This window comes from Conger conger, chromosome 16 (genome assembly GCF_963514075.1).
Source record: "Conger conger chromosome 16, fConCon1.1, whole genome shotgun sequence".
Taxonomy (NCBI): domain Eukaryota; kingdom Metazoa; phylum Chordata; class Actinopteri; order Anguilliformes; family Congridae; genus Conger; species Conger conger.
This window is the reverse complement of record NC_083775.1, coordinates 25,396,916-25,417,648: the sequence shown is the minus strand read 5'-3', so window position 1 is coordinate 25,417,648 and position 20,733 is coordinate 25,396,916. Positions and strand designations below refer to the sequence as shown.

Below are 20,733 nucleotides of genomic sequence, written 5' to 3'. Positions count from 1 at the left end.
GCTTCTTGTTTTCCTTTCCCAGCATACCAACAACATCAGGAACTTTACTGCGCTTCACAGAGATGTGAAATGCACACATGATGACCTTTGGCAACATTCCTCACATGGGGAACAAATTACAATGGCTTACAAATGATGTTTTGGAGTCAATTAGTATTGTAAATTATAAAGCCTTATTGTGTACATTTCATGTAAATTAAATACTTGTTTCTGAATGTTGTTTTGGCCATTTGTTGAATCGCATTCACCCAACCAGGGGGGGAGGGGAAAGCAGAATTTGAGTCCAACAATGATTGTGGATTTGAAGCGAATACAACTTGGATTATAAAGTAATGAGACAACCCAATTTTGAGGATTTGGATTTTTAAACATGGAACATGATACAAGTACAGTAGTACTTAGCTAATCTACCTGATTGCTGGAGTTAAACTCTCAAACATTTTGGAAAACTGCAAACGCTTGTATTTAATCAAAGTAGAGGACAAATGTTGATTGAATCCACAACAATGTGGGAACTCAGGTCAGTGCAAACTTTCAACTTTTAGCAGAGAACAAATGCTAGAAAGGTTTACATAAATGACCAATAATAACTTAAACCACTAAACATAGATTGTAATACAGCCTCAGGTGTTAGTTTAATGTTGGGATACAATGCCTTTGAGTCATTCTGAGAATATGCACCTGCATTCCAGTGAGGATATACACAGTAAACAAGGAATTTGAATTTACTGGCTTTTATTTCAGAAAAATGTGAAAACAAGGCTACCTCCTTTCAGAAAATCAAAACGCCCGTTAACCAGTTTACTTTTGTGTGCCAACCTAGCACAGCTGAACACTCAAGCAGAAACACTGCGTGTTGATCCTGTCACTTCAGTGGTTTTGATCTAATGATTCAAAGACTGAAAAAAAGAAAATACACTAGTTCTAAAGATGTCATGTCAGTAAATTCAATACATTATATATATGGTCTGCAGCAATGACAAGCTTTAGAGTAGGTTTTTTTTTTTTTTGCATTAAAGGGTGTAGAATTTGACATCGCATTCATTGTTAGTTAACAGGACTCATTTAAAAAAAAAAAAAAAACAGCCAATTCACATGATTATTATAACAATGTTGATTATATGATTATGCATAACTGGCAAGGCTGAAGCAGCCATATTCTTTTTAAATTAGCATTCATTATTCACAATTAAATGCTTGGTTTCATAAGTAACTCAAGATTCAAAAGATAGAAATCACAAAGGCTAACAGGGAATAGCTGTATGAACTTATAAATGCCCCACAAAAAAAAATAGAAAATATAAGAGGTGATCAAGTCCTGAATGTGAAGCTTAGAGCCTGGGCAACAGTATCTAAACCTATGCACCATGCTTATAAAAATGGTGAAAGGGAAGCCCCTCCCCATTTTAGTGCCCAGACAGAGCTGCTCCCATTGGCTCTAATCTTCAGTCAGAATCCAGCCATGCCGCTCCAGTATCTTTGCTCATCCATCACATGACAGCCAATCACAGAAGAGCAAGGCCAGGCTTGATTATCGGAGCCCGACAAATGTCTTCTTGAAGGTCCCCACCCCAAAAATACAAGCATACACAATGTTCACCTTTCAGGCTGTAAATATATATTGTAAAGACAGCTGAACTCCTGTTCACTCGCCTTGTAGGAAGAACATTTCATTCACACTACTGGTCAACAAGCCTGCTTGGCCACAACACACAGGTCACTGCTTTACTTCATCATCACTCAATCTCCAGAGTGACAGAAGTGGTGACTCGCTTCACTTTGTCTGTTGACCACAAAACCATTTCACCAAAGATTTCATCTGTTCTGTACTTCATATGATGTAAAACCTTAAATGAAAGTGTTAATAGTGGTTGGAGCCTCGCCACCCAACCCTCTTGTTACCTTGGAAACACGCCTCAGTTCAGTATGAGTGAAGAGACCAGACAAACAGAACCCTGATCCAGAAGAACAATAAGGACATAAACCATTTACCTTTTCAGAAATATTTTTAAAAGGCCACAGGAACATGATTTAGTGTTTGTGCTGATAGCGGACAGTTTTTGGGGCGAGCGCTTGCTCGAACTTCTCCATACACCAACAGTAAAATCTAGGCGGGGGGGATAATCCAAAAATTAATTAAATGCAAGTACTAAATAGTACCACTAGATTTAAAATATAAAAATGGCATATCTGAATGTAAATGCTTCTTGTGTTTATCCCCTGGCAGAGCTTTGGCATCCCTCCCCCCTCTCCCCCCCGCCCTCCGCCTACAGCAGGGAACACTTCCTCTTCTGCCTCTTCACAGGTGGGGGGCAGAGTACCGCTCTGATGGCCTCATCGAACACGGTCTTCAGCCCGCGCTGCGTCAGAGCCGAGCACTCCAGGTACTTCACTGCACCTGCAGGGCACAGAAGAATGTCAACAGCACAATCCCACACTGCACCTGCACAACAGTACAATCCTGCACAACAACATGTCACAACAGCACAATCCCACACTGCACCCGCACAACGCCATGTCGCAACAGTACAATCCTGCACCGCACCCGCACAACACCGTGTCACAACGGCACAATCCCACACTGCACCCGCACGCCATGTCACAACGGCACAATCTTGCACAACGCCATGTCACAACAGTACAATCCTGCACAACACTGTCACAACAGCACTATCCCACACTGCACCCGCACAACGGCATGTCACAACGGCACAATCCTGCATAACACCATGTCACAACAGCACAATCCCACACTGTACCCGCACAACGCCATGTCACAACAGCGATCACAGGAAACTTTGCCATGTCACCCACGAGTGATAGCTTGTCGCTATCACATCTCCGCATCCCGCCACAACCATACGTCAATCACACAATGTCACATCGTGACCCCACATCAACCTACATTCCTTGTCGCAGCCTCACAGCATCTGTGTCACCCCCGTGCAGCAACCACACCCGCATCACAACCGCTGAACCGTCTCGCGACCACACACCACGTCACAAAACCAGAACGTCATCATGACTGAACCTAAAGAGCAGCGAGGACGGAGAGCACAGACCGATCTCTTTGGCCATGGCCAGGCCCTGTGGGTAGGTGATGGGGGTGAGCTTCTTCTCCTTCAGCTTCTCGATGGTGTCCTTATCGTCCCGCAGGTCCAGCTTGGTGCCCACCAGGATAATGGGAGTGTTGGGACAGTGGTGCCTGACCTCTGGGTACCACTGCAGAGAGCAGGAGAATCGCGTCAGCGAAAGGCCAATGCCGTGCAGGCCGAGAGATGGCGGGCGAGGCCAAAGGGTCTCACCTTGGCGCGGACGTTTTCGAATGAGGCGGGGCTCACGAGGGAGAAGCAAATCAGGAACACATCCTGGAGAGACAAAACACCACGGCAACCGTCAGTATTCCAACTGTAGCACAAGTTACGGCTGCAGTACTGCCGCGAGGCGGGGCTAGCGGTGTAGCAGCACGCTACACGACGGGCTGGTTTTACGCACATTAGATTAGCGCTCACGCTGCGCAGCAATGCTAGCCCCTGTGCCCGAGCAAGGACGGGAACTTCCTCCATCCTACCGTTTGAGGGTAGGACAGGGGGCGGAGCCTGTCATAGTCTTCCTGTCCAGCTGTATCCCACAGTCCCAGGTTCACGGGCTTCCCATCCACCATCACATTGGCGGAGTAGTTATCAAACCTGCAGGGCGACAGGAAGGTCACCACAGCGCTCTTAATGGTTACCAATCAGAGCGTGGCACCATTTCAGCTCAACCAAACCCTAGTCATTTCCGTTCGAGACTGATCAACTAAACCGTCTGTGCCTGGCTGAGTGAAAGCCAGCAAGCTCTGAAGGCCTTCAGGTCCAGCATACAAGACCCTACAGGCAGTGTGTAGAGTAGCCCTACAGGCAGTGTGTAGACAAGTGTAGAGTGTAGAGCCCTACAGGTGCCGTGGACCTCCGAGACAAGTGTAGCAGAAGTGGCCTAATGGGCCTGAATGGTTGCATTTGAGGGTGCAGATGGAGTCACAGGGGACTCACACAGTGGGAATGTACTCCCCAGGAAACGCATTGGTGGTGTAGCTGATCAGCAGGCATGTTTTACCCACAGCCCTGGAGGGAGCGAGAGAGAGAGAGAGAGAGAGAGAGAGAGAGAGAGAGAGAGAGAGAGAGAGAGAGAAACATCATGCCATCACAAATCACCAGCACATAAACCAGAAAATCTGGAGGCAAACAACAAACATTAAGGCCTGCAGTAACAAATGAAACATGCTGTACAGATTAGTCAACCAGGACAAGTACTTCTAGTATTTCACAAGCCAAAACATACTTTCAGATTATTTCATAACTTTAATCTTAGAAATGAAAGCAAAACAGACTGCTGTAAAAGGACATTATCCCGCTTATTATGACTTGGCTCTGTGGTTTTTTCCAAGTTAACTAAGTCCATTTTAGCAAGCTATTGTCAGCAGTCATCATAAAACACTGAATTACATTGCAATTTTATTTTGGAATGAATTTTGTCTAATACAATTGTATTTAATAAAACACAGGCCTTTCGCATAAGCAACGTTGAATGGAAAAAACACAGAACTGTTGTTTAGGAGGAAAACAGTTCACCACTCGAAGACCAACTGAATTAAAGCTAGATTAACTGGCAAATCGTTCTGTTGCAAAGGAAATAACATCCATAGCTGCCCCAGCAACCTCTACAATTACAGAGGAAATGCCAAGTATGTCCTCTGCTTACTTTATTGCTCATCTATAACCAGGATCTCCACACAGATCTGAACCAAGATGTCACTAATACAAATGGAACTTTGCCGATGTCTGTGGCAATAGCATTTGCTCATTGTGTGCCTTCTTTAGTCCCTTATGCCAAATAACTAAAGGTCCCTGACAGGGTAGCAACGCACATCTACAAGACATCCATTAAAAAAACAGATGTAAACAAAACCCACCTCAATCAAAGTACATCAATTCTGTCATTAAAAAGGAAAAAACAAAAACCCAGAGCTGTGAGATTTCTCATTAAGAGTTATCTGAGGACAGCCGTCAAGATTCTGATTTCTTGTTTACAGGGGGTGACCTGCAGCGTAGTGGTTAAGGTACTTGACATGACTGGGACCTGCAAGTTCAGTGGTTCAATCCCCACAATAAGATCTGCAAAATGTAATGCAATACATTTAACCAACCGAAGTGAGAAAAGCACCTTACCCACCTGGCCAACTTTGAGAGTGCTGAATGAAAGATGTGTGACAATAAGCCGCCACTATTAAGATATTAACCTGAATACAAAAAAATCACAGCGATCAGTATTTTGTAGACTTTTAAGCCACAAATGTTAAAATACTGATACTGATACCCTTAGCCACCTGAGCAGTCTCTAGACATGCATAATAATGTTTACACCTGCAGGTGAGCAATCCACTCAATTGTGAAATGGTTGCCATGTCCTGCAATGTGAAATTTCAAAACAAATAATCAGCACATTGTTAATCTCATTATCGTGTTATATTAAACGTTTCTTTTTTTGACTGAAACGCCCACAGACTGAACTCTGCAAAAGGAGTCCTTGAAAGTGTCTCACAGATATCTTAATGTAAAAGGAAAAAAGGCCAAAGTTTGCTTTTGAATGCATTCACTGATGGCTTTCTTCCGTGATCCTAACCCCCACCCAAATCCAAGCAGGCGAGATGAAGGCTGTAAAACGCAGAAAAGCCACGGAGCACGTTTCTGCCCAGTCATGTCGTAATTGGACATCCCGTTCGATACGCTGCTGTTTGTACCGATCAATTTAAACGCTGAAATATTAATGGAATAACTACTACAGCTATGTACACAATACAACAACAAAAAATAAAATTGAAACTAAACATTTGCGTGTGGCAGTCAATTGTCTTAACGATGAATGAACAGACTTGGGTTTGTTACGACGGCTGCCGAAATGGAACAGTACAAATGGCAACGTTCAGTAAACATGAAAAATAAGGCAGCAATGGGAAGCGCAGCAACTTTCATAAAGTAAAAGCACGATTTGACAGGTTACCAAGACGCTTCATCTCAGTTCACATCGACCGTAAGGTTTCATTTCGCCGATCACTCCATAAGTTATCTGTGATCATGACTATAGCTCATAAATATCATACAACGCAACAGAACCCACACAGAACAGCATTAGCTGGTTGCTATAATAAACTGGTAAAACATTACCAGGTAAAATTGATACGAATTTCGTGGCACACCAGTATTTTACACAAATAAGAAACCCAAATAATTACAACCATGTTCCATGTTTTTACGCATTGTCGCTTGCGACCGGGTCAAAAGAGGGGTTTCGCCCAAAGTTTCCCACAGTTAGAAGTTGGGAAAATATTCTAGCTACATCAATTTGTTACAATAAACATTCTGCAACACGTGGACTTGTAGATACATATTGTAATCAAATTCATCAAGTGATTTTCGGACAAATGAAAGGAATTTTGTTCCCAAAGTTAGTCATTGCCATTGTCCAGTGGCCTAGAAAAGTCAGGAATGCGGAACATGGTGGGGTTTGGGTAACTACTAGCTAGCCACAATTAGCGAACTTTGTTAGCGATGTCTCGAGCAGAACGGGATACACAGATGTACACATTCTCCTTAGAAACAGAAACACACTTCCAAACCACAAGTAATATATAGATAGGATAAAATAATTGTAGGCTATACCGCCAGCCAAAATAAAACTTACCCGTCTCCTACAACCACACACTTAATGGCCTGCATCTGTCCTGATTGGAACGCTGTTCACTTGCCGGGTGTTCACGAGGAACAGATTTAACGTTAGATCACTCTGTGCAAACTTGTTTCCTCCGTAAAAAGTGAAATAAATTTAAACCAGTCTTAATAGAATAGCTAGCTAACTAGCAGCATTCAAATGGTAGAAGAGTCGATTCCTGATGCCTTTACACTTAAATCCCAACGCGGAGTACTATGTAAGAAGAGGTTGTGAACCGAACAGCCACCACCCCAAAATTATCCTGCCTTTACAGAAAACACGGCCCCAGACAACGGAAACGAGCTCCCCGCTCCTCGCGAGTCATTTCCGGTCTTTCCTTCTGGGAATGCGAAGCTAGAACACGCCCAAAACCCAAACGCACACGCTTCAACAACATGCACGCGTCACCCACACAGATACAGTCGGCTATCTGTGCCCACTGCCCTCATAAGTTCACCAGGATATTAATTTCCAAGGGAGCATGACGTTCAGAAACCATTATTATAGAAACAATTATTTTAAACCATTATATTTGAAAATATGCATTTTGATTAATTCATTGTTCTTTGGGCAAGTGATCGTTATGAATATTTCAATAGATACATTACTACTGAGTGCGTTTCAAAATTGAAACTAACGTTTTAAATTAAACAGTGTAATATTCATGAGCATCTTCAGACACTTTCTTGGGGAAATGAGGACAGAAAACATGTCTCTGATTTGTACTCATATATAAAACAAAATATAAACATAACATTTGTTTTTTGTTTTGAATTTTCGTTTTTGTAGTAATCCTGATGTTTTATGATATTCGTTTTTCTTAAAAATTAAAAACTAAATAACTCCTTAAACACGATTGAATTATTATGATATTCCTAATGTTGCATCTTTTGGAAGCACAATTCAAGGTTAGTGGGAAACTCTTCAGTCTTCTGAAAATTACAATACAACAGAAATCCATGACTACATTGCAGTATATTATGTATTTGCTGAATAGATTTTGTTCCAGGCACCCCATAAAACGTTCAGATAAACTTTTACTGGAGTATTCAAGGTAAACGTTGTGCAATGTGCCACTTTAATGACAGTTGAATCACTGCAATGGTAAATCATTTTTGAATGAAATACCTTTGCATTAGGTGATATTTAGAAAAGGATACTTTTATCCTTTGGGTCTGAGTTCAAGTCTAGAGCAGTTCAATATCCACTATATACATATCCAGGATTTCATTATCTTGTGACATCAAGTGTATCTCTTCGTTGAGTGTCAAACGACCAGTTTATTTTATTTCGATTTCTGACTGTATGGTAAGTATTTACATTAAATAGATAGAACTTTGTCAACAGTGGTCAGGAAAACGCATCATATCCTGCACTGTATGTTTATGTATGTTTCAACAAACGGAACGAAAAAAAGAGCTTGCAGGGTGTGTTACATCGTTATTTGTCCGGGCTGGCGACTGGAAGGGAAGGGACTGTATGTAGTGGGACTGGTCGGACTGGTTTTACCCATTATGAAAAGATGAATGCGATTAAGTATGCCAAGAAGACGAGTATTGCTAATATTAGTTAACTAGACACACAGCTAATCAAAACACTGGCGTAATACAAGGGACAGTTGGCGTCTTATGGCGGGTTTGTCTTACTTGGTGTTCCGATTTTCGGGGTCCGCAGGTAGGACATATGGAGTGTTTTCAAAGGGATTAACGAGGACTTTGTTGATATTTTTTGATCTTGCATGGAGACTTCGAATCAGATTTCCATACCTCTACCTCATCGCCTCGATGATGTTCAATGTACGATTACAGGTAAGGGTAAACGTACAATATAGTATTTAGGCAAAAGGGATCAATACACAGAATCCTATGTTTAATGTTGTGCTGTCAGGGTAGTTGTCTCAGAAACTGACTTGCTTGCTATCTCAACTGGCTGGCTACCTTTCCATTACTACCACTACAGTAGCTGGCAGGCTATTCAGCTGCAGTGTATTAATGTTGTAAACTGTATGTGAATCTACATTTTCCGAACAAATAACTGCAATTACTTAACATCTAAGCACTGTTTGCTAGAAGGACAGCGCAGTTCATTAGAGAGTTACTAGATCGATGGGTAGTGGGTACATATTATAGGCTACTGTAAACTGTTTTTTTGATTGCTAGTTTTTGTTGGTACCACAACGCATGCAATTACTAAAATTCATATATTATCGAGTGGCTGTGCCATGTAAACTACAGAAAAATGCAAGTCCTTAATATCTGGGTCATTCCAATGTAGGGGCAATGTAGGGAAATACATGGCTTAGGGTCATTGGTTAAGGGATTTTATAATTATAATTTTTTAAATCCCAGCTTCAAGTGTAGATGCCATGAGTCAAGAATGTGGGTCATGTGAATTCAGCTGTAATATGTGTGTAAATCTCAGCAATAACTATACATATCTATAGGCCAAGACTTTCAAGTTTTATAATCTTAAGATTTTATTAGCCATGGTAAAGTGAAGAAACAGTTTTAAAGTGTTTGGTACAACTCTTTTCAAACAACTTTTTGACCTCGTCCATGTATGTATATTCTCAAACCAACTTTTTTTGAGCCTTAATCTCATTTGTAATCCGTGGCTGCCTTCACCATACTGTAATACAGGGACAGGGGTGGAGGGGAGTAAATGCTACTTTTAGGCTGCAGGTTTAATTCCCACTCGGCACAGCTCTAGCACCATCAACGAGACCGTTACCCTGAGTTGCTTCCAAAATATTGAGCTGCTTGAATGTAATATATGGGAGAACTGTAAAGCCATGTAAGTGTCTCTGGGTGAGGGATTGGGTTTGGGAGATTAAATATGGCCGTGTCATGTCTGTGACCCCCACTGTGAGAGGTGATTTAGTAATCATATATTTATACTTCCAGGTTCACATTGAAATACACTGATGTGCAGGTGCCACAGCAGAAGAGCATGCCAGCCCTTGAGAATAATGTGCATTTTTCACGGTACATTTTTGGATGGATATGTGACTTCCTGCTTGCCCAGATGTGGACCATATGACAGGAAGAAAGAGCGACCATTGATGCATGGCCGCTTTCACCGTCGCTCACTGCCAGTGGAGGGGGGAGTCCAGTGCCTTTGCTTGTGGAAGGACTCTGTGATGTCATCAGAGAAGGGTGTGCCCTGCAGGGACATAACATGAACCCTCTGCTGCACGGGAGCGGACAACAGGAGGATCACTTCTATTTGCGCCAGGATGCTAAATTATGTGCTAATTGTCTGGGAAAGGAGGGCTCATTGGTACAATAATAACAGTCTGATGTGTGAATTGTCAGGGTCCCCCCTACCCCATTCTTTAACCTTTTTGAAGTTTTAACTGACAGCGCCACCTTGTGGCCTGGCCAGAAGGGAAACTGGAGCCTTAATTTTCACTGCGTTCTAATCTTGGGGTCTCAAGCTCAAATCATGGAAAGCTGCTGCTAGTTTTCCATCTGTTCCTGCACTTACGTACTTCATGTCAGTCATTGATTGGCTGAGGAGACTGCATACTTTGTTTCCAAGGCCTAAAATGACTTCTGATAAATCATAAAACCCAGCGGAGATTATTGCCCTCCAGGACTGGAGTTCGAGACCCCCCAGTTCAAAATGGTCCAGCCTCTCCCGCAGCATGGTATGAAGCAGCCTGTCTGCGGCCCTTCTCACTCCAGCTGTCCTGGCCAGGGGGCCAGTCTTTGGGCGACGTTTGGGTGGTGTTTCATGACAGGCTGTGCATGCAGCATACTGTGCAGTTCGGAAGTGGCTGCACACACAGCCTTTCATACTCAAACCCAAAGCCCGTCTTTGGCTAAATCACACTACACCTTCTGCACTTACTATTTATGACTGCGACGGGGGAAGGGTTTTTTTTAACGAGTCACGGGAAACATTTTAAACTATATTGATTTGTATAGGGGTTGCATTCGATTTATTTTACATCTTGATAATTTATCAACTCTCAAAATTAATACGTAAAATAATGTTATCTCAGTGACCCTTTTGTCAAACGGTAAATTATGAAAACTTGTCTCTGCTTGTTTACAGATATATTTAATATGCTTGTACAGCGATATGTTGTATTTCCCCGTGTTTTAGCAGTGTCTTTTCTGTCAGGTGGAGCCGAACCCCTGTGTGCACTGACATTTTTGTTAGCCTTGTTGAATAAATGGTGAACTTTGAGAGACCTGTTTTGCATGTCTGTACTTTTGCAAGGCTGTGCTTTTGAGGCGGTGTCCAGAAAAACATCACTTACTGATTGTGTAATCTTGGGGAAAGTCAATAAACCCCACCTTCATGGACTGACTAGCTCCACAAACACTAAAGGACTAAAGGTGAATATTTGCCATGTGATTATGTACAGTATGTGCACCACAGGGATTCATGTTATGGAATGAGTATTAAGCCAGGGTGTGTAGAACAGGAATGTGTGGGGAGATTTTGAGATGCTTCTAGAAACTAGCCTGCTTCCCAGTCTGTTGTACTTAATTCAATTTATGTGGTTTCGTTTACATATTGGAAATGGTTTAAAAATAAATCAGATGATCTGAATAATTTGACTGACGTGAAAAAACATGATGGTGTGTGGGAAGTTGTAGGTCGCTTCTGGAATAGTGTACGTACATACTTTAAACCCTTCTAACCTACAGGCTGCCATGGTTTTTTGTCATAATTGGAGGATTACTTCTGAAGATGGAGCATGTAATGTTATTGAAATATCGAAATCCCCCGTCCAATAAACGTTTGTAAGATTACCCTCGCCCAACTCCACCCTTCACCCAGCAACTTTGCCCACAGATGCCTTAACCCTTTTGATGTGGGATGGCCTTTCTGCATAAAGACAGAGGAGTGTTCATAAATGTCAGTTTCACCTTTCAGGGGTTTTCTTTATTGCCTTGTCCCTGTTTTCCCCCAGCCTTTGAGGGTGCAGATATCCCAGTAATGCTGATGCAGTTTGGAGATTCTTGGTGTTATTGCTGACAATTGGCTGTTAACAGGGATGGGCAAAAATACACCAAAATGTATATATATTTTTTAGGCCTTTTTCAGCTTTATTGGACAGTATATAGTATAGAGAGACAGGAAGAATGGGAGTGAGAGAGAGGGGAAGACATGCGACAAATGTCGGATGGTCGGATTCGAACCGCCGACGTCGCGGCTCGCAATGAGCATGCGGTCAGTGCTCTACAGGCTGCGCCACCGAGACACCCACCAAAATGTATTTTGATACATAATACAAAATATGTGTATCAAATGTAAATGTATCAAAATAAACTACAGTATTTTGTATTTTGAAAATACAAAAAAGTCATTTCCCGTTGAGCATTAGCTTGGTGGTCAAAGACTCCATACACTGTGCCTGCCAAAAGTATGGTACAGTAACATTTTTGCTATATACTTACACCATTTGTATTTGAGATCAACATTCATCAATGGGGAAAAAGTGGAAAGCTTTGGATTCGCCAAGTCAGTCAACTGATTTAAGTCCAATCGAGCACACAATTCACTCGCTGAAAGGGAGATTGAAGACAGAAACCCCCCAAAACAAAGATCTGAAGGCAGCTGTAGTGAAGGCCTAAAAAGGCATTTTGAAATGTACCCACCTTCTTGCTGGCCGTCCGCTTACAACAGGAAAATAAAGTTGCAGCCCAAAGTACGCTGCTTATGAGCAATTTAAGCTTGATGAAAAATGTCACTAACAAAGATAAAGATGTTTCTGGATCGGTGTACTGGTTGATACTCCCCAAATGGCATAACCCAGGCTGCAAATCGAATCCACACACTAACCTCCTTTCCAGTGCTAGCGCTATAGTGTTTGTCACATTTCCTCTGGGATTCAGCCAGGTGTATCCCAGCTGTACCCATGGCAATGAAGCAGAACAATGTTTTTACATCTCAAAGCCAAAACAATAACAATGGAACTTGATAGGTTGTTCATTTTACTTTGCTTCTTCTGACCCTGTGGGAGATTCTGAGAGCAAAGAAGAGGATGTGTGGATGACAAGGCAACTTACTGCAAATGAGCAGCGATTAAAAAGATTTTAAAACTTAAAATTAAACATCTCCAAGAAAAGTATTGAGAGTCTGTACTAGTTATTCTGGTTGTAGTTATTTCACGTTAGTAAGCTTAGCACATTTTCAAACTTTCTAAGTTCCGGATAGCAAGATACTTTAAGTCGTTGCTGATTGTGGTGTTGACAAGTGTTTCGAAGCAAACCAAGCAAACGTAGGGATGTTTAGTGACAGCTGTTGTGTTTATAACTTACTCCAGTTGGCCATGCCAATAAAAACTGCAGAACCACTGGGCAAAAAAGAAACGTCTCTACAAAAAACTAGTTTGTTTACTGTTTTTATTTGGTCATTATTCATATGTTGAGTGAACATTCTCTGTAGAGTCTGTAGCAAGTACAGTTATAACATCAGCTGTATTGATGCTGACAGCTCTCCACATTTGCTATAACCACAACACTTGGGAGCATTAAACTGCAATGCAAGAACCATAATTTGAAACTGAACAACCTGCCGAGTGTTGTGCTCACAAGTAATGATATTATAGGTTTAATTTACTTCACAAATGAAAATCTATTGAATATACAAATGCAATAAAATACAACATTTAAACACATCACATGTACAAATGAACATAAAAAAGGCAAAATGAAAAACTAGCTGCACTGTACAACAGAACAATATTTAACACAGAAACTACACTGAGGGTTTCCATGGAGACAGAGTCTGGAAGAACACAGCTCTGCCTCGTACATGTCCCAATAGAGCAGTGCTTCTCAATCTCGGTCCTGGGGGAACCGTGTGTATGCTAGTTTTCATTCCGACCACAATTGTAATTCCAGAATTTTAACAAGCTGTTGATTTCTCCTAATTTTGTGCAAAGCAATTTCAGACATAATGTGGCTTAAGATGGTAAATAATCCCTTGAAACTTGACAAGTACCTAATTTAGAAAAATAAACGGCTTGTTAAAATTCTGGGACTGCAACTGTGGTGGGGAGAAAAACACAGAGCATACACAGAGGTCCCCCAGGACCGAAGTTAAGAACCACTGCTATAGAGGCCAGAGAGAGGTGAGCATATGCATGCTGGTGAGACATGAGCTTTGAGTGTCACTGTAACCACCACCCCTTACTTTCACGCCTGCAGTACCATGTGACCACAGAGGGAACAATGCCCTCCATCTCATCAGAAAGTGTACAAAGTGTGGCACTTCAGCAACAGATACTAGAATATTATGAGTACCAACAGCTACAGCTGATGTTCTAACTAGGCTTTCAAGCCCAAAGGAAAATAGTTATTATTTATTATTTGCAGTATAGGCATAAAAAGCGCTGGGTCACATGGTATTACAGCCATATTTCACGTGCCGAATGCATAGTGTTCGGCCTTTTCTTCCTCAGTGTTGTTCATGAAAGTTCCAAACTTGGCACACTGGTTGTTGGTCTGACATAGTTTTGAAGTTGGAAGTGATTTATCCACTGTTTCGGGATGTTGAGCAGGGACTGGAAGCCTCCAAGACTGCTAGCAACCTCCAGTGGCCAAATTGCTTACATAACATCAAGTTTCAGATAAGGCAGCCATATTTAAAGATGATGGATACAGGTCACATGACACTCTCTGGCACGTATGTGTTATGTGCAAAAACCTTCCATGCCAAAATAATTAGATTAGACCACAGATAGAACATTTGCCTTCTTTAAACCTAAAATATAAAATTACCAATTTTTATGCTTAAAAATAGTTTTATAAATTAGCTTGAGCATTACCCATTTATTCACATATTCTCATATTTTACGTACACTGTAGTTGTGAACTTCTCAGGCTGATTAAAATATTAATACGCAACATCCTGGTGATGAGGAGGTTGAATAGACACTGACACACCATTCCACCTTGCCTTGCCTTGGCCTGCCCAGACTCACCCCATTGGCCCAGCCCATAGGAGGGGTACGACACCATTTCACATCACAGGGGAAGAAATGGGAAATAACCGCAATGATGTAGAGCTGCAGTAGGTAGGAAAAACGTGTGTGTGAGTGTGCATATTTGTGTATATGTGTGTGTGTGTGTGTGTGTGTGTTCAGTCCATACCCCACTCAGACAGCCACTGCTGGCACTGGGCAATCTGTTCTTCCGTCTCCACCGGGGGGCTCTTAGTCTCCTCTGTCCCAGAATGCTGTGGGCTACGCCCCTCCCCCGGGCCGGGCTGCAGCAGGCTCTGCAGGGCGGCCTCTACAGTGCAGAGCTGCCGCTGCGGGGTCCAGCGGGGGTCCAGCGAGGTCACGAAGGGGTCGGGCGCGGTCACCTCCACAGGCTCCGGCAGCAGGGGCAGGCGCAGCAGGTAGGCGTGCAGCATCATGCGGTAGGGGGCGCTGTCCTTCCGCAGGCTGTACGTGAAGTCGCCCACGATGGGGTGGCCAATTGCGCCGCAGTGCACTCTGAGCTGGTGCGTACGGCCTGGTGAAGAACGCACGCACACACGCCGACACGAAAACAGTACGTTTGTAAAACAGGGGCGAGCATGAACAAATCAACATGTAAGCCACCCATTCGGTTCTACGCGTTTGGCTTATTGAGCTGCACTTTTACAAGCCGGCAGCAGAGGGCAGACGAAGCTTCCTCTGCCAGCCTCGTCACTCATTTTTCATTACACCACGCTTTCATCTTCTGGCTCTACTGCTGTAGATCAGTGGGTCTCAAGCTGTGCCCGTGACAGGTTCATATTGTGAATAGCACATCACAGCAGTGTAAACATTTTCGAGGCAGTGTAGCGTAATGGTTTCAAGCTGTGGTCTGAGTGACTAGACTGCTAATTAAACAAAGTTCATATGAAGAACAGCAGTGGCACAATGAAGTGTTGCATAATAGTCATTGTATCCTTGAACAAACACCTGAATTTCTCCAGCCTCCAACAAAATAAACAAAGAGACAATAAAAGTAAACCATTTAATATTTGTTGTGCCAAAAATGACAGTACAATGGCCAGAAACATGGGATTATAACCCAGGGGCTGGGGATTTCCTGGCTAGGGCACTGCCACCATACCCATGGATCAGTAAAAAAACAATCTGTATGTATTCTGGATAAGAGTGTCCGATAAATGCCAAAATCTAAATGCAGTGTAAGGGAGCGGTTTCTTGGTTTAAGGCTCTCAGAATTCACGGATACCACACTTTTCTATTCTTGAGAGTTACACTGATGTTTTGGCACAAGGCTCGAGATAATACCCTCTGCCAAGTGACTGGAATGTAAAAATAAAGTTCACTGTACTGGTAATAAAGCTTTGTCATAAATCACTGGCAGTGTTACAGACTTTCTGTGGTGGCGGTTGCTCGTGGTAAAATGCTGTGTAGAAGGCTGTGTTAAAGACTGTTTTGGTGGCAGTTGGAAGTGGCAAAATGCTATGTTGCAGGCAGTGTTAAGAGACAGTGTTGGTGGTGGTTGTATACTGTGTTGGTAGGCTGTGTTCGAGACTGTGTTGGTACCAGTGAGAGGCTGCAGCAGGACTTTGGTGACCGGGTCTCCACTGTACGAGCCATACTCCAGCACCTGGAGCTCTGTCTGGCAGGGCTTGGGGTTCTCACAGCCTGGGGGGGGGGGGAGGGGGAGGGGGGGAGTATGTGTCAGATGCATCTGGCCTTGAATCACCTGCTTTTGGCTCAAAGGGAATGTGAGTAAAATTCACTCGCTAAGAGAAAGGGTGACATCTGACCTTCTGCTCCTTCTATGCACATCATGTGAGTCTTCCCCTCGCAGGTGTTTTTACCAATGGAGAAATCCAGAGTCATTCTGTCACCGTCCACCCAACCTCTGACCTGAGACAGAGAGAGAGATATGGAAATTGTAAAGTGTAAAGCTGAGCCAGGGCTGTACCAGTGAAAGGCAGGCCTTGTGTATCAGTGTAAGGCTGTACCAGAGCAAGGTAGGCCTTGGTCACCAGGCGTTCCTTGAAGCAGCGGTAAGCTCTCCCAGCTGCAGCCTTGTTCAGAGCCACACACAGTGCTCCGCTGGTGGAGAAATCCAGCTGGTGGCAGAACCTGTTATACACACATCCCATCAGAGCCTCACACACACACACACACACAGCAACTTCAGAGGGTGTGGCAAAACAGGCTGGCTGGTGCGGCAGATGGTGCAGAGGCATCAAATGACTTCTATAATGGTGCTGAATAAGGCTATCGTCCCTTAGAGTGACATGTTGTGGTCTCATGCTGCTCTGCATGGCATTAGCAAACTTTATTGTGGAGCGAACCAGACTGTGTGCGTGGTTTAGTGTAACTGTGGATGCAGGCGTCACATCTGTGCACATCTGTGTTTGTGTGTATATATGTGTGTGTTATTTGCATGTGCGCATTTGTGTGTATGTGTCTGTCTATAGCAGCAGTGTGGTTGGCTCTCCTCCAGTTACTGAAATCATTGATACACTCTGCTTTATGGCTGAGTTTCTGGCAGTTCTCCAAACCCTACTCTTACAGGAAGAACACTGCCATCCTACCCAGGCATAGTTAAGTTCCTGTGAACCAATGAGATGCTCCAATGGCTCCTCAGCCAATACCAATATTCCCTTTACTACTGCAGTGTTCAATAAATGTATTCTGACACACGTTCTGTTTGTTCTTACATTATGTCACTGTGGTCTCATTAAACTTGCACATTCTAGCCTGTGATGAACTCTTCTTGATAGCCAGGGGAGATATCCTGCAAATATTCATCCTGACATGTGAGGCTACATCTAAACAAACTGCAAATAACAAAACATTCGTAAAACCGGGCAAGACCTGAATCCGTAGTATGTACCAGGGTCGGCCAACTCAGGGAAGCGGTGTCGCAGCTGACTCTGCACGGTCTGCTTTTCGTACCACATCTTGCTGTCGATGCGGATGTCCCAGTGCTTGTTGACCACAATGAAGTCAGCACTATGATACAGCACGCACAGGTTCTCCAGACTGGCCGGCTCCATGCTCGCGCTGACCTGGCGAGGATCAGTGGAAAGGGCAGTCAGCACGTTCCCACTGGATATGACTAAGTACGTGATATTTACCTTAGACACGTTTATTAATCATCAGAAGATATCTTAAGAATACATGTACTGTTCTCAATTACCGCCTTTCCCCAACCACCACCCCTACCCCCAAAGTAATGATACTGTTGGCTTGGAGTAGAAGCGACAGGAAGAAACAACCAAACACTATGTTATCAGTGAGGATGGTAGCTAACGTTAACACCCTGAAATGCATCCCTAAACAAGGCAACCAACCGCAAAGGGAATCTACTAACGCTATGGCTCGAGCATCACAATAAATAATTAATTATCGATTCAAATATGAGGTGCGCAGTTAGCTGGTAGCCTGGAATAGTATAATCAACGCCTCCAAATACACTGGAGAGCATCGTTTCTGCTCCACCTCCGTCGCGCAACGCCTAATCATTTAGATCATACTTGCGAACCCCGTGGCTACCTTTATTCACATTTGATGTTTTATACTGCGTTAACTGATTATAGGCGCATGTTCGGTTTGCTTGCTAGTTCGTTAGCATGCCTGCTACATATACGAACAATTTAAACAAGGCTATCCGTAAAATGATTCCCAATATGAAAATAATTACTAATATAAAATATTGAAACATGGTATAATTTACCCTACAACTGTCAAACATACTTGCTTTGATCGTTCTGTATATTAAAGAACTCCTGTGGTTTATGTCATTGCAATCCCCGAATCGGACCACATTGTGGTAGTGTACAAACATAGCAAACGTCACAAACGCTGTCATGCCATATTGACAAAGGCAATCACCAATCATTATAAAGCTACGACTTACATCGACCAACCGGAGGACTGAAAATTCGGGTAAGAAATAGTCACATGGCTGACCCGGAAATTAATGGCAAGCATCGTTTTCGCGCGAAATGTGAAAATAAAAGGTTTACTATGGAAGCCGAAGAAACGTATATTACAAGTAGCAAGTTAGTTACATCGAATATATTTTATCCTTGATTTACATTATACGAGTGAGTTATTGTCTGTTGATGTACGTTGCTGTATAGTGGTGCATAACGTTATACCTTGATCATATATCTGGGTGACTGGTCCTCATTTCACGAAGAAGGTTAGGTAAAGTTAAGCCTACTTGTGAGCTTCTGCGATACAGTTTCTATCTCAGTCTTGGAGGGTTTCACAAAAAAGAAAAAAAGAAATTCACTTCACAAATTGGAGTACTCTAACACATAATAAATTATGTCTCTAGGTGGAGGTCATATTTTCATATATATCATATTTTCTTGTTTTACATCGCAAACTAGCACACAACATTGTAAAGCCAACAGGCGCCTGTATCAGGAAGCAGGACTATGGAGTTAGCTAGATAACTGCTCCGAGTAAACTGCTTCCATTAAAACTTGGAACCCTCCCAAATCTGGAATATGGACTGAAATAAAAAGAGCTGTTCAAGAGATGCCTGCAAATCTTTCAACGCCCTATTTTAAGTATCTTCATCTTCGATGTTCTTCATTGCACACAAAAACATATCAAAAACATTTAAAAATCAAAATACTTCCTGAAAAGTATAATTTTGTTGTTGACTACAGAAAAACAATTTCAGTAGTTCATTGAAGGTTCCATCTTTGGTTCACTTTTTAGTGACTTTGCAGGAAACACATTTGTGCTGATTCGGACATTGCCCTGTCTTTAAGTTCAGAGATTGAGAGTGCAGATGGTTGATTTCCATGAAAATGAAATCTTATGTAGGGACATTTAATACAAAATGTAAAAATCCAACATGCCAAGTTGCCAACACAATACACACAAACAAAATGGGGGACAGGGCAGGTATAGAGGACTATGGTATACTGCAGTGCCACCTATTATATTTTTTGTTAAAGAAGGCTTACCAATCAAATGGCCATGATCTACCTCATAAAAGCATCTGCACTATTTTAAGCAAATACTCTCTGCCCCAAAACATAAATAACAAAAAGAAAGGACAACTGAATTGCAAACACCACAGAAGATGAACAACAACCGAGAAGAAAACTAGGGCTTTTACTGCAAGAAAACCACTGCGCATATTTTCTCTGCGGTCATCGTACTTCTCTGCCATCTCTGGATGGGAAACTCGAGGCTTTTTAAATCCTGCTTCATAGCTGAATTGTGTTTGATTCAATAAGAGAAGTCAGCTGAGCATCAATCTTTGGCCATCTTCATAACCCAAATTCTTACAATGACAGGTATGCTAGCAGGTGGGGATGGAAGGGGAGGCAGAATATGAGTCTTCAGCCTATGTTAGAAGGATTCTGTCAACCTGACCATAGTCCTTGTTCATTGTACAACTGGTGGGCCAATACAGACCGTCATCATAACTGGGAAAAGGAACCGAAATAGGAGGTGTGACATCAGGCTGGGGGTGACCACTGGTCACAAGGTGGACAGACCAGACGAAACCAAAAATAATGGTTGGCGTTCTGACGTTTATTCACAAAAGCTCCTTAAATCAAAATAAGGCCAATCAGGCAATCCAAATGTAGTATAAAATTAAATAAAATCAAGAAAAGACCAAATAATGCCCTTACAACCCCTCTTACAGCCATATGCCCAAACAAACAATCAGTCCAAGTCTCTACCCCAGGACTGAACCTCTTTTATAGCCCAATTACGAGGTAATGGGCCACAGCTACGGTGATTACAATCAATCACAGCTGTCACCATATCTGTCTGTAGGGCTGGTGCTGCCTCGTAGTGGACAGCACCTTACTATTCCCATCCTGGTACCACAGAGGGTATAGACAGTTGCTTCAAAGTTGCGGAAAGGAAAGATCTTGCTGGCTACAATTGTTGAAAGAATGATATATCAAGGGCTATTCAGTGAAAATGAAAGTCCCCATGTCTTGTATACTTGGGAAGATGGAAAATCATAGGACATTATTTATACATGCTTTTGGACTGCAGTTTCTGCATTGTGGCAT

General features: G+C 42.6%; 3 protein-coding genes across 4 annotated transcripts; 1 reads left to right on the top strand and 2 right to left on the bottom strand.

Annotated features, from left to right (window-relative positions):
• Positions 1-718: 718 nt before the first annotated feature.
• LOC133113909 (ras-related C3 botulinum toxin substrate 1-like) lies at positions 719-7,069 on the bottom strand. The gene is made up of 6 exons (XM_061223047.1): positions 6,721-7,069; positions 4,032-4,103; positions 3,572-3,689; positions 3,306-3,368; positions 3,063-3,222; positions 719-2,398 (listed from the first exon to the last, which is right to left on the bottom strand). The coding sequence occupies exons 1-6, from the start codon at positions 6,753-6,755 to the stop codon at positions 2,268-2,270; spliced, it is 579 nt and encodes a 192-aa protein (XP_061079031.1). The 5' UTR covers positions 6,756-7,069; the 3' UTR covers positions 719-2,267.
• Positions 7,070-8,159: 1,090 nt separating this feature from the next.
• LOC133115052 (small integral membrane protein 10-like protein 2A) lies at positions 8,160-10,941 on the top strand. The gene is made up of 2 exons (XM_061224763.1): positions 8,160-8,555; positions 9,651-10,941. Exons 1-2 carry the CDS (start codon positions 8,376-8,378, stop codon positions 9,669-9,671), a joined length of 201 nt encoding a protein of 66 aa, XP_061080747.1. The 5' UTR covers positions 8,160-8,375; the 3' UTR covers positions 9,672-10,941.
• Positions 10,942-13,092: 2,151 nt separating this feature from the next.
• Positions 13,093-18,539, bottom strand: rpusd1 (RNA pseudouridine synthase domain containing 1). 2 transcript variants are annotated; one of them, XM_061224266.1, is made up of 6 exons: positions 18,431-18,539; positions 17,549-17,742; positions 16,684-16,807; positions 16,483-16,585; positions 16,256-16,357; positions 13,093-15,227 (listed from the first exon to the last, which is right to left on the bottom strand). In XM_061224266.1, the coding sequence occupies exons 2-6, from the start codon at positions 17,728-17,730 to the stop codon at positions 14,851-14,853; spliced, it is 888 nt and encodes a 295-aa protein (XP_061080250.1). In that variant the 5' UTR covers positions 17,731-17,742; positions 18,431-18,539; the 3' UTR covers positions 13,093-14,850. The 2 variants fall into 2 exon arrangements, with proteins under 2 accessions (XP_061080250.1, XP_061080251.1); XM_061224267.1 differs by having other exon boundaries at positions 18,435-18,513.
• Between the last annotated feature and the right edge of the window lie 2,194 nt (positions 18,540-20,733).